The sequence below is a fragment of the Talpa europaea genome (assembly GCF_964194135.1).
Source record: "Talpa europaea genome assembly, contig: HAP1_SCAFFOLD_98, whole genome shotgun sequence".
NCBI classification, from domain to species: Eukaryota; Metazoa; Chordata; class Mammalia; order Eulipotyphla; family Talpidae; genus Talpa; species Talpa europaea.
The window spans coordinates 1-14,218 of NW_028168021.1; the positions used below are offsets into that span (position 1 = coordinate 1).

Here is a 14,218-nt window from a genome sequence, read left to right on the forward strand (position 1 = left end):
GAGGAGGAGAGGAAAAGGAGTAGGAGGAAGAGGAGGAGGAGAAGAAGAAGAAAAGAAAGAGGAATAATGAGAGAACAAGAATGCCATGAAGAACAAGATGAAGCAGAAAAAGAAGAACCAAGAACAAGTTGTACAAGAACAAGAGGAAAGAAATTGAGGAAAAGAAGAACAACAACAAGAAACAGAAGAAGACTAAAAATCAGAGGAAAGACTGAGACGAGGAAGAAAGAGAAGAGAAGAAGAAGAAGAAGAAGAAGAAGAAGAAGAAGAAAGAAGGAAGAAGAAGAAGAAGAAGAAGAAGAAGAAGAAGAAGAAGAAGAAGAAGAAGAAGAAGAAGAAGAAGAAGAAGAAGAAGAAGAAGAAGAAGAAGAAGAAGAAGAAGAAGAAGAAGAAGAAGAAGAAGAAGAAGAAGAAGAAGAAGAAGAAGAAGAAGAAGAAGAAGGGGATGTATAAATACAAGAAGAACAAGAAGAAGTAGAAGAACAAGAATTAGAAACAGAAGAATAAGGTGAAAACGCACAAATCACAGAAGAATCAGCTGAAGAAGAAGTAGAAGACGCAGAATGAGAAGAAGTGATTGAAAAAGCAGAAAATGCAGAAGAAACAGAAGAAGTTGAGGACGACGAAGGTGATATAGAACTACCAGAAGAACGAGAAGAAGTAGAAGAACAAGAAGAACAAGAAGTAGACAAAGAAGATTTAGATGAAAAAGCAGAAATTACAGAAGAAGAGGATGTAGAACTACAAGAAGAACAATTGGAAGTAGAAGAACAAGAAGAAGACACAGAAGAATTAGATGAAAAAGCAGAAATTACAGAAGAATAAGCTGAAAAAGCAGAAATAACACTTGAATAAGCTGAAGGAGTAGCAGAAAAAGCAGAAGAAGATGAACTAATTGAAAAAGCAAGAAATTGCAGAAGAAACAGAAGAGGATAAAGAAGAAGAAGAAAAGAAGGAGATGTAGAACATCCAGATGAAAAAGAAGAACTAGAAGAACAAGAAGAAAAAGAAGAAGAAACAGAAGAATTTGTTGAAAAAGCAGAAAAAGAAAAAGAAGAGGCCGAAAAAATAGAAATAACAGAAGGATAAGCCGAAAAAGCGGAAATAACAGAAGAATAAGCTTAAGAAGAAACAGAAGAAGCTGCAGCAGAAGAAGTAATTGAAAAAGCATAACATGCAGAAGAAACAGAAAAAGAAGGAGATGTAGAACTGCAAGAAGAACAAGAACGACAAGGAGAACAAGAAGAACAAGAAGTCGAAACACAGAAATAAGAGGGAAAAGCAGAAATAACAGAAGATTAAGCCAAGAAAGGACAAATAACAGAAGTATAAGCCTAAAATGTAGAAATTACAGAAGAATAAGCCGAAAAAGCAGAAATAACACATGAATAAGCTAAAGAAGAAGCAGAAGAAGAAGAAAATGAAGTAATTGAAAATGCAGAAAATGTGGAAGAAACAGAAAAAGATGAAGAAGAAGAAGATGGGGATATAGAAATACAAGGAGAACAAGAAGAACTAGAAGAAAAAGAAGAACAAGAAGTAGAAACAGAAGAATAAGATGAAAACGCACAAATAACAGAAGAACAAGCTGAAGAAGAAGTAGAAGAAGCAGAAGGAGAAGAAGTGATTGAAAAAGCAGAAAATGAGAAGAAACAGAAGTAGATGAGCAAGACGAAGAAGGGGATGTAGAAATACAAGAAGAACAAGAAGAAGTAGAACAAGAAGAACAAGAAGAATACAAAGAAGAATTAGATGAAAAAGCAGAAATTAGAGAATAAACCGAAAAACCAGAAATAACACTTGACTAAGCTGAAGAAGAAGCAGAAGAAGAGAAGAAGATGAAGTAATTGAAAAAGCATAACATTCAGAAGAAACAAAAGAAGAATGAGAAGGATATGTTGAACTACAAGAAGAACAAGAAGAACAAGATGTAGAAACCGAAGAATAAGACATAAAAGCAGAAATAACAGAAGATTAAGCCGAAAAAAGAGAAATAACAGAAGTATAAGCCGAAAATGCAGAAAACAGAAGAATAAGCCAAAAAAGCAGAAATAAAACATGAATAAGATGAAGAAGCTGAAGAAGAAGAAGCGATGATGTAATTGAAAATGCAGACAAAGGGAAGAAACAGAAGAAGATGAAGAAGAAGAAGATGGGGATGTAGAACTACAAGAACAAGAAGAACTAGAAGAACAAGAAGAACAAGAAGTAGAAACAGAAGACTAACATAGAAACGCACAAATAACAGAATAATAAGCTGAAGAGGAAGTAGAAGATGGACAAGGGGAAGAAGTAATTGAAAAAGCAGAAAATGCAGAAGAAACAGAAGAAGATTAAGAAGACGAAGAAGGGGATATAGAACTACAAGAAGAACAAGAAGTAGAAGAACAAGAATGAAGACAGAGAATAATTAGTTGAAAAAGAAGAAATTACAGAAGAATAAGCTGAAAAAGCAGAAATAACACTTGAATAAGCTGAAGAAGAAGCAGAAGAAGCAGAAGAAGATGAAGTAATTGAAAAAGCAGAAATTGCAGAAGATACAGAAGAAGATGAAGAAGAAGAAGATGGGGATGTAGAACTACAAGGAGAACAAGAAGAACTAGAAGAACAAGAAGAACAGGAAGTAGAAACAGTAGAATAAGATGAAAATGCAGAAAAAAACAGAAGAATAAGCTGAAGAAAAGCAGAAGTAGAATAAGAATAAGTATTTCAAAAAGCAGAAAATTCAGAAGAAACAGAAGGTAAAGAAGAAGAAGAAGGAGATGGAGAACAACCAGATGAAGAATAAGAATTAGAAGAAAAAGAAGAACAAGAAGAAGAAACGGAAGAATTAGATGAAAAAGCAGAACTAGAAAAAGAATAGTCCGAAAAAGCAGAAATAACAGAAGAATAGGCAAAATAATCAGAAATAACAGAAGAATAAGCTAAAGAAGATGCAGAAGAAGCAGCAGAAGAAGTAATTGAAGAAGCATAACATGCAGAAGAAACAGAAGAAGAAGGAGAAGGAGATGTAGAACTACAAGATGAACAAGAAGAACAAGAAGTAGAAACCGAAGAATAAGACGAAAAAGCAGAAATAACAGAAGATTAAGCCAAAAAACGAAAAATAACAGAAGTATAACCGAAAATTCAGAAATTACAGAAGAATAAGCGAAAAAGCAGAAATTACACATGAATAATTTGAAGATGAAGCAGCAGAAGAAGAAGCAATGAAGTAATTGAAAATGCAGACAATGTGGATGAAATAGAAGAAGATGAAGAAGAAGAAGATGGGGATGTAGAAATACAAGGAGAACAAGAAGAACTAGAAGAACAAGAAGATCAAGAAGTAGAAACAGAAGAATAAGATGAAAATGCAGAAATAAGAGAAGAATAAGCTGAAGAAAAGCAGAAGAAGTTGAATAAGAAGAAGTATTTGAAAAAGCAGAAAATGCAGAAGAAAAGCTGAAAGCAATTCCATTAAGATCTGGAACAAGACAAGGATGTCCACTCTCACCACTGCTATTCAATATAATACTGGAAGTCCTAGCCAGAGCAATAAGACAAGAGAAAGACATCCAAGGAATCCAAATAGGAAAAGAAAAAGTCAAACTATCACTCTTTGCAGATGATATGATAATATACATAGAGAACCCCAAAATCTCCACAGAAAATCTAATTCAACTCATCAATCAATTCAGTAAAGTGGCAGGATACAAAATCAACACGCAAAAGTCAGTAGCCTTCCTATACACAAACAATAAATCTGAAGAAGAAGAAATCAAAAAAACCACCCCTTTTATTATCGAAACAAAAAAAATCAAATATTTGGGAATAAATCCAACAAAAGAGGTAAAGGACCTATACAAAGAAAACTATAAAAAACTGTTAAAAGAAATAGAAGACTCAAAGAAATGGAAAGACATCCCCTGCACATGGATTGGAAGAATAAACATTATTAAAATTGCCATCCTACCAAAAGCAATATACACATTCAATGCTATTCCAATCAAAATCTCAATGGCATTCTTCAAAGAAATAGAAAAATTATTGATGAAATTCATATGGAATCACCAAAAACCCCGAAGCCAAAGCTCTACTGAAAAAAAAGAAGGGAATGGAGGCATCAGACTCCCAGACTTCAAACTATACTACAAAGCCATAATCATCAAAACTGCATGGTATTGGAACAAGAACAGACATACAGACCAATGGAATTGAATAGAAAATCCAGAAATAAACCCACAGATTTATGGTCACCTAATCTTTGACAAAGGAGCAAATACTATGCATTGGAGCAAAGAAGGTTTGCTCAATAAATGGTGCTGGGAAAACTGGGTCACTACATGCAAAAGAATGAAGCTTGACCACTACCTCACACCATACACAAAAATCAACTCAAAATGGATTAAAGAACTAGGCATAAGACCTGAAACCATAAAATACATAGAAGGAAATTTAGGCAAAACACTACGGGATTTGCACATCAAAGACATTTTACAGACACATCACCCAAAGCAGTGATAGTGAAGACAATGATAAACAGCTGGGACTACATCAAATTAAAGAGCTTCTGCACAGCAAAAGAGACAATAACAAAAACAAAGAGAAACCCCATCAACTGGGAGAAAATTTTTTACCCAACACTGATGATAAAGGACTGATCACAAAAATCTGCAAAGAGCTGATGAGACTCAGCAACAACAAAGAAAATAATCCAGTCAAAAAATGGGCAGAAGAGCTAAAAAGAAACTTCTCTGAAGAGGAAATGCAAATGGGCAACAGACATATGAAAAAATGTTCGACATCACTTGTAATCAGGCAAATGCAAATCAAAACTACCATGAGATACCATCTCACACCAGTGAGAATGGCACATATTAAAAAAAACTAGCAACAACAAATGTTGGCGAGGGTGTGGAGAAAAAGGAACTCTTCTGCACTGTTGGTGGGAGTGCAAACTGGTCCAACCACTATGGAGAGCTGTGTGGAGATTTCTGGACCTACTAAACATAGAGCTTCCATATGATCCGGCAATTCCACTCCTAGGTATTTACCCAAAGGACACAGAAACATCAACTCCAAAGAACACCAGCACCCCTATGTTTATAGCAGCACTGTTTACAATAGCTAAGCTTTGGAAACAACCCAAATGCCCAAAAATAGATGACTGGATCAAGAAGATGTGGTACATATATACCATGGAATATTACTCAGCATTCAAAAAAGATAAACACATGCAATTTGCAGCAACATGGATGGCGCTGGAAGGGATCATGCTCAGCGAAATAAGCCAAAAAGAAAAAGAAAAATACCGGATGGTCTCACTTATAGCAGGAATCTAGAAAACTTAAATAAGGGACCAGGAAAATGAATATAAGAAAGTGAAAATCAAAATCAACAAAAAACTATGAACCAGAGACACTTTTTGGGGGTCGGGAGGGGAAAGATTGGGGTCAGAATGGGGTGTTTGCAATTGTATGGGGGAATATAAAAATAAAATTTATTATTAAAAAAATGAACAATGAATGCAGCAAGCGGGACTGTGAGTGGAAAGGAACTATTTCAGCCACCACACCCCGTGAACGGGAGCTGAGGCGAACCCTGCAGGACCCGCCGCGGAGGTGAGCTCCAGCCGCCATTAAAGAGCCCCGCCCCCCAGGAGGAGACCAGCACCAGCACACAGCCCCGGCCGCCCGGTAAGCTTGCGCGAAAGCGGCGCTCGGATTGCAGCTGCCCAGGGCCCTGCGCCTGCGACCTAGGCTTGCGGGGAGACAGCGGAGGCCCTCCCTGAGTGAGCAGGAACAAGGCGCCCAGGCAGAGGAGCGGGATTCAAAAGGCGCCATTCCCGCGCCACTGATCTGGGCTACAGCCCGCGTCCTGGAACTGAGGGCTTTGGAACTGAGACCCGGGGCACGAAATTAGGGGCGTGGGTTCCCCAAGACGGTGGGGCACAAGGCAGACACAGCACCCCAAAGCCGTTGAGGTATACCCTACCATCCCCGCTCTGCTCCCTGTCCCACGGGGTGGAAAATCAGCTCCCCAAGGGCTCTAGGAGAGATCTCTGGTGCCACCTAGCGACTTGACCCCAGCACAGGCTACTGAAGGAGCTAGTGGCCAGCTGGGGAGTTAGCCCACACCGGGCCCCTTCTGAACAAGTAGTCTAAGCCCACAGGGAGAGCGAGCACCCACAGCCGGGGCAGACCAGGCGCGCAGAATAGTGTGCCTGAGACCAGAAGCGCAGGGAGTGTGTCCCACATCACCAATTTAGAACAGGGACATTTCTTCAGTAAAGACTACCTGCAGAAGGCTTCCCCAGGAGCCAGAGGTGAGCGGGGGGAAGTTCGCCCATGCCAGACCCCCTCTGGCCTGCAGTCCAAGCCCAGAGGGGAGCAGGAACCCACCGCCGGGGCAGACCAGGCGCACAGGGGAGTGTGTCCCCACATCGGCATTTTAGAACAGGGACCTTTCTCCAGTAAAGGCTGCTTGAAACTGACAGATGACTCCTGGAAGAACCAGAGGGGAACAGAGAAGCCCACCCAAGATGCCGGCAAGTCCCAACAACACAGTGTCCCAACGCATACGGCAAATTAGAAAACAGACAGTAGGGAGGAGAAGAACCACACGCAACCTAGCAACTCTCCAGAGAAAAAGCACACCACAAAAAGAAAGCCAGCCCCCAGATTGCAACGACAATAACTTGGAAGAATTTCTGAGCCTTCCAGAAAGAGAATTTAAAATTGCCGTGATTAAAAAACTGACAGAAGTCATAAAGGAAAACAATGATAAGGGAAAAATAATCAACAATCAGAAGAATGCAATTGAGTCCCTAGAGAGGGAAAACAATGGTCAGAAGAAAGAAATTGAGTCCCTAAAGAGGGAAGTAAAAGAAATGCAGGAGATCAAAGAATTAATGGAAGAACTAAAGAATTCTGGGAAAAGCAATGAAAGCAGAATAGATGAAATGGAAGAACGAATAAGTAATCTTGAAGACACAGAAATAAAAAGAACCAAAACAGAGAAGGAAAGAGAAGTACGAAGGAAAAAGAACGAAGAAAGACTTCGGGAACTATCTGACTCCATGAGGAAAGGAAATATAAGAGTTATAGGAATACCAGAAGGAGAGGAGAGAGATGTAGGAACAGAGAAAATATTCAAAGAGATAATTGAAGAGAACTTCCCAAATATGAAGAAGGAGCTGAAAATTGATATACAAGAAGCAAGAAGAACACCAAACTTCCACGACGAAAGGAAAAATACAGCAAGACACATAATAGTAAAGCTCCCAAGAATCCAGGACAAGGAAAAAATAATGAAGCTGGCAAGAGGGAAGAAACAGATAACATTCAAAGGAAAACCAATCAGGCTGACATCAGACTTCTCCGAAGAAACACTACGGGCAAGGAGAGAGTGGAGGGACATAGTCAACAGACTCCAAGAAAACAGATGCCAACCAAGAATACTCTATCCCGCAAAGCTCTCCTTCCTCTTTGAAGAAAGAATATGGACCTTCCCAGACAAACAGAAACTCCGGAATTTCATTGCAACTAAACCCCCACTCCAAAAAATACTACAAGGAGTCCTAAAGCCAGAACCTCAGAGCGACGAATAACAATGAAAGAAGGCCAAAAAAAAAAAGTTATTAAAAGAATAAATAAATAAAATCAAAGGAAAGACAAACACAATGGCAAATACAGATGTTAACATATCAATATTAACTCTAAATGTAAATGGACTAAACTCTTCAATAAAAAGACACAGAGTTGCAGCCTGGATTAAGAAACAAAACCCAACCTTTTGCTGTCTCCAGGAAACACATTTAGCTACAAAAGATAAAAATAGGCTCAAAGTCAAAGGATGGAAAACAATCCTACAAGCAAATGGGCCAAAAAAGAAAGCAGGAACAGCTATACTTATATCAGATAAAACAGATTTCAAACTCAAAAAGATAAAAAGAGACCCCAATGGTCACTACATTATGATCAAGGGGACAATACTTCAAGAAGAAATAACACTCATTAACATATACTCACCAAACGAAGGAGCACCAAAATATATCAGACAACTGTTGTCCTCTCTGAAAACAGACATCAGAGAAAACACATACGTAGTGGGAGACTTCAACACACCACTATCAACAATGGATAGATCAACAAGACAAAAAATAAGTAAAGAAACCAAAGCTCTAAATAAAGACCTAGAGCAATTGGGCTTAACAGACATCTATAGAACACTAAACCCCAAAAAAACGGAGTACACATTTTTCTCAGCGCACACGGATCATTCTCCAGGATCGATCACATACTGGGGCACAAGACAAACATCAACAGATACACCAAGATTGAAATCATATCAACCATCTTTTCTGACCATGAAGGCATCAAACTAGAAATAAACCATAAAAAGAAGGCAAGGAACTTTCCTACCTCATGGAGATTAAAAACCACACTACTGGAAGACCATTGGACTAATGAGGAGATCAAAGAAGAAATTAAAAATTTTTTTGAATTGAACGACAAGGAGGACACCAATATCCTAAATGTATGGGATGCAGCAAAAGCAGTAATAAGAGGCAAATATATAGCAATAGAAGCTCACATCAAGAAACAAGAAAGAACGCAAAGAAACAACCTAATCTCGAAGCTCAAAGATCTAGAAAAAGAACAACAAGAAAACCCCAAAACCAGTAGAAGAAAAGAAATAATAAAAACCAAAGCAGAAATAAATGAAATTGAAACTAAAAAAACAATCCAAAAGATCAATGAAACCAAGAGCTGGTTCTTTGAAAAAATCAATAAAATAGACAAACCCCTAGCCAGGCTCACAAAGGAAAAAAGGGAGAAAGCACAAATAAACAGGATCATCAATGAAAGAGGAGAAATCACAACGGACACAGCAGAAATCAAAAGAATAATCAGTAACTACTATGAACAGTTATATGGAAACAAGTTTAACAATCTAGAGGAGATGGACAAATTCCTACAACTCTACAATCACCCAAAGCTAGATAAAGAAGAAATAGAACACCTAAACAGACCAATTACAATTAGCGAAATTGAAATGGTAATCAAAAACCTCCCCAAAAACAAAAGCCCAGGACCTGATGGATTTACAAATGAATTCTACCAAACATTCAGAGACGAATTAGTGCCTATCCTTCACAAACTCTTCCAAAAAATTGAGAAGGAAGGGACAATACCAAACACGTTCTATGAAGCCAACATTACACTAATACCAAAACCGAACAAGGACAACACAAAAAAGGAAAACTACAGGCCAATCTCCCTAATGAACACTGATGCAAAAATCCTCAATAAAATTTTAGCTATCAGAATCCAACAATGTATCCATAAGATAATTCACCACGACCAAGTTGGATTCATTCCAGGGGCACAAGGATGGTTTAACATCCGAAAATCAATCAACGTTATCCAACACATCAACAAAAAGAAATATAAAAACCATATGATAATATCAATAGATGCTGAGAAAGCTTTCGACAAAGTGCAACACCCATTCATGATAAAAGCCCTTGAAGTTCTTGGGATACAAGGAACATACCTCAACATCATAAAGGCCATCTATGACAAGCCAACAGCCAGTATCATTCTCAATGGTGAAAAGCTGAAAGCTATTCCATTAAGATCTGGAACAAGACAAGGATGTCCACTCTCACCATTGCTTTTCAATATAATACTGGAAGTCCTAGCCAGGGCAATAAGACAAGAGAAAGACATCCAAGGAATCCAAATAGGAAAAGAAGAAGTCAAACTATCACTATTTGCAGACGATATGATATTATACATAGAGAACCCCAAAAACTCCACAGAAAAGCTAATTCAACTCATCAATCAGTTCAGTAAAGTGGCAGGATACAAAATCAACACGCAAAAGTCAGTAGCCTTCCTATACACAAACAATAAATCTGAAGAAGAAGAAATCAAAAAGACCATCCCTTTTGTTATTGAAACAAAAAAAATCAAATATTTGGGAATAAATCTAACAAAAGAGGTAAAGGACCTATACAAAGAAAACTATAAAACACTGTTAAAAGAAATAGAAGAAGACACAAAGAAATGGAGAGACATCCCCTGCTCATGGATTGGAAGAATAAACATTATTAAAATGGCCATCCTTCCAAAAGCAATATACAGATTCAATGCTATTCCAATCAAAATTTCAATGTCATTCTTCAAAGAAATAGAACAATTATTGATGAAATTCATATGGAATCACAAAAAACCCCGAATAGCCAAAGCTCTCCTGAAAAAAAAAGAAGGGAATGGAGGCATCAGACTCCCAGACTTTAAACTATACTACAAAGCCATAATCATCAAAACTGCATGGTATTGGAACAAGAACAGACATACAGACCAATGGAATCGAATAGAAAATCCAGAAATAAAACAACATATTTATGGTCAACTAATCTTTGACAAAGGAGCAAAGACTATGCATTGGAGCAAAGAAAGTTTGTTCAATAAATGGTGCTGGGAAAACTGGGTCGCTACATGCAAAAGAATGAAGCTTGACCACCACCTCACACCATACACAAAAATCAACTCAAAATGGATTAAAGAACTAGACATAAGACCTGAAACCATAAAATATATAGAAGGAAATATAGGCAAAACACTACATGATTTGCACATCAAAGACATCTTTACAGACACATCACCCAAAGCAGTGATAGTGAAGGCAAAGATAAACAGCTGGGACTATATCAAATTAAAGAGCTTTTGCACAGCAAAAGAGACAATAACAAAAACAAAGAGAAACCCCACCAACTGGGAGAACATTTTTGCACCCAACACTAATGATAAAGGACTGATCACAAAAATCTGCAAAGAGCTGATGAGACTCAACAACAACAAAGAAAATAATCCAGTCAAAAAATGGGCAGAAGAGCTTAAAAGAAACTTCTCTGAAGAGGAAATGCAAATGGCCAACAGGCATATGAAAAAATGTTCAACATCACTTGTCATCAGGGAAATGCAAATCAAAACTACCATGAGATACCATCTTACACCAGTGAGAATGGCACATATTAAAAAAACTAGCAACAACAAATGTTGGCGAGGGTGTGGAGAAAAAGGAACTCTTCTGCACTGTTGGTGGGAGTGCAAACTGGTCCAACCACTGTGGAAAGCTGTGTGGAGATTTCTGGACCTACTAAACATAGAGCTTCCATATGACCCAGCAATTCCACTCCTAGGTATGTACCCAAAGGACACAGAAACATCAATTCCAAAGAACACCTGCACCCCTATGTTTATAGCAGCACTGTTTACAATAGCTAAGCTTTGGAAACAACCCAAATGCCCAAAAATAGATGACTGGATCAAGAAGATGTGGTACATATATACCATGGAATATTACTCAGCATTCAAAAAAGATAAACACATGCAATTTGCTGCAACATGGATGGCGCTGGAAGGGATCATGCTCAGCGAAATAAGCCAAAAAGAAAAAGAAAAATACCGGATGGTCTCACTCATAGCAGGAATCTAGAAAACTTAAATAATGGACCAGGAAAATGAATAACTATAAGAAAGTGAAAATCAAAATCAACAAAAAACTATGAACCAGAGACACTTTTAGGGGGGCGGGGGCGGGAGGGGGAGGGATTGGGGTCAGAATGGGGGGCTGCAATTGTATGGGGAATATAACAATAAAATTTATAAAAAAAAATGAACAATGATGTAAAAAATAAATTAAAAAAATTAAAAATAAAAAAAAAAGAAAATGCAGAAAAAACAGAAGAAGATAAAGAAGAAGAAGAAGGAGATGTAGAACAACCAGATGAAGAAGAAGAACTAGAACAAGAACAAGAAGAAGAAACAGAAGAATTAGATGAAAAAAGGAGAAACAGAAAAAGAATAGGCCGAAAAAACAGAAATAACAGAAGAATAAGCAAAATAAGCAGAAATAACAGAAGAATAATCTGAAGAAGATGCAGCAGAAGCAGCATAAGAAGAAGTAATTGGAAAAGCATAACATGCAGAGAAGCAGAAGCAGAAGGCGATTGAGATGTAGAACTACAAGAAGAACAAGAAGAAGAAGAAAAGCAAGAAGTAGAAACCGAAGAATAAGAGGAAAAAGCAGAAATAACAGATGATTAAGCCGAAAAAGGAGAAATATCAGAAGTATAAGCCGAAAATGCAGAAATTACTGAAGAATAAGCCGAAAAAGCAGAAATAACACATGAATAAGTGGAAGAAGAGCAGAAGAAGAAGAAGAAGCGATGAAGTAATTGAAAATGCAGAAAAAGCGGAAGTAACAGAAGAAGATGTAGAAGAAGAAGATGGGGATGTAGAACTACAAGGAGAACAAGAAGAACTAGAAGAACAAGAAGAACAAGAAGTAGAAACAGAAGATTAAGATGAAAACGCACAAATAATAGAAGAATAAGCTGAAGAAGAAGTAGAAGAAGCAGTAGGAGAAGTGATTGAAAAATCAGAAAATGCAGAAGAAACAGAAGAAGATGAAGAAGACGAAGAAGGGGATGCAGAACTACAAGAAGATCAAGAAGAAGTAGAAGAACCAAGAGAACAAGAAGAAGACACAGAAGAATTAGATGAAAAAGCAGAAATTAGAGAAGAATAAGCCGAAAAAGCAGAAATAACACTTAAATAAGCTGAAGAAGAAGCAGAAGAAGTTGAAGTAATTGAAAAAGCAGAAATTGCAGAAGATAAAGAAGAAGATGAAGAAGAAGAAGAAGGGTATGTAGAACTACAAGACGAACAAGAAGAATTAGAAGAACATGGTGAACAAGAAGTAGAAACAGAAGAATAAGATGAAAACGCAGAAATGACAGAAGAATAAGCTGAAGAAAAGCAGAAGAAGTAGAATAAGAAGTATTTCAAAAAGCAGAAAATGCAGAAGAAACAGAAGAAGATAAAGAAGAAGAAGAAGAAGAAGAAGAAGAAGAAGAAGAAGAAGAAGAAGAAGAAGAAGAAGAAGAAGAAGAAGAAGAAGAAGAAGAAGAAGAAGAAGAAGAAGAAGAAGAAGAAGAAGAAGAAGAAGAAGAAGAAGAAGAAGAAGGAGAAGGAGAAGGAGGAGGAGAAGGAGAAGGAGAAGGAGAAGGAGAAGGAGAAGGAGAAGGAGAAGGAGAAGGAGAAGGAGAAGGAGAAGGAGAAGGAGAAGGAGAAGGAGAAGGAGAAGGAGAAGGAGAAGGAGAAGGAGAAGAAGAAGGAGATGTAGAACAACCAGATGAAGAAGAAGAACTAGAAGAACAAGAAGAAGAAACAAGAATTTGATGAAAAAGCAGAAATAGAAAAAGAATAGGCCGCAAAACCAGAAATAACAGAAGAATAAGCCAAAAAAGCAGACATAACAGAAGAATAAGAAAATAAGCAGAAATAACAGAAGAATAAGCTGAAAGAAGAAAAAGAAGAAGCAGTGGAAGAAGAAGTAATTGAAAAAGCATAACATGCAGAAGAAAAAGAAGAAGAAGGAGATGTAGAGCTACAAGAAGAACAAAAACAACAAGGAAAACAAGAAGAATAAGAAGTCGAAACCAAAGAATAAGACGAAAAAGCAGAAATAACAGAGGATTAAGCTGAGAAAGGAGAAATAACAGAAGTATAAGCCGAAAATGCAGAAATTACAGAAGCATAAGCCAAAAAATCAGAAATAACACATGAATAAGCTGAAGAAGAAGCAGAAGAAGAAGATGAAGTAATTGAAAATGCAGAAAATGTAGAACAGAAGAATAAGATGAAAACGCATAAATAACAGAAGAATAAGCTGAAGAAGAAGTAGAAGAAGCAGAAGGAGAAGAAGTAATTGAAAAAGCACAAAATGCAGAAGAAAGAGAAGAAGATGAAGAAGAAGAAGAAGGGGATGTAGAACTACAAGAAGAACAAGAAGAAGTAGAAGAACAAGAAAAACAAGAAGAAGATACAGAAGAATTAGATGAAAAAGCAGAAATTACAGAAGAATTAGCCGAAAAAGCATAAATAACACTTGAATAAGCTGAAGAAGAAGCAGAAGAAGAGAAGAAGATGAAGAAATAATAGAAGAATAAGCTGAAGAAGAAGCAGAAGAAATAGAAGAAGAAGTAATAGAAAAAGCCGAAAATGCAGAAGAAACAGAAGAGATGAAGAAGAAGAAGAAGAAGGAGATGTAGAACTACAAGAAGAAGAAGAAGAACAAGAAGTAGAAAGAGAAGAATAAGACGAAAAAGCAGAAATAACAGAATAAGCCGAAATATCAAAAATAACAGAAGAATAAGCCG

The 14,218-nt window shown here is 37.3% G+C and overlaps 1 protein-coding gene across 1 annotated transcript; it reads left to right on the plus strand.

Moving 5' to 3' along the window:
* Positions 1-423: 423 nt before the first annotated feature.
* On the plus strand, positions 424-13,182 carry LOC311188006 (uncharacterized protein; the record flags this gene model as incomplete). The annotated part of the gene is made up of 2 exons (XM_084259785.1): positions 424-508; positions 12,776-13,182. Exon 2 carries the CDS (start codon positions 12,856-12,858, stop codon positions 13,180-13,182), a length of 327 nt encoding a protein of 108 aa, XP_084115911.1. The 5' UTR covers positions 424-508; positions 12,776-12,855.
* Positions 13,183-14,218: the final 1,036 nt, after the last annotated feature.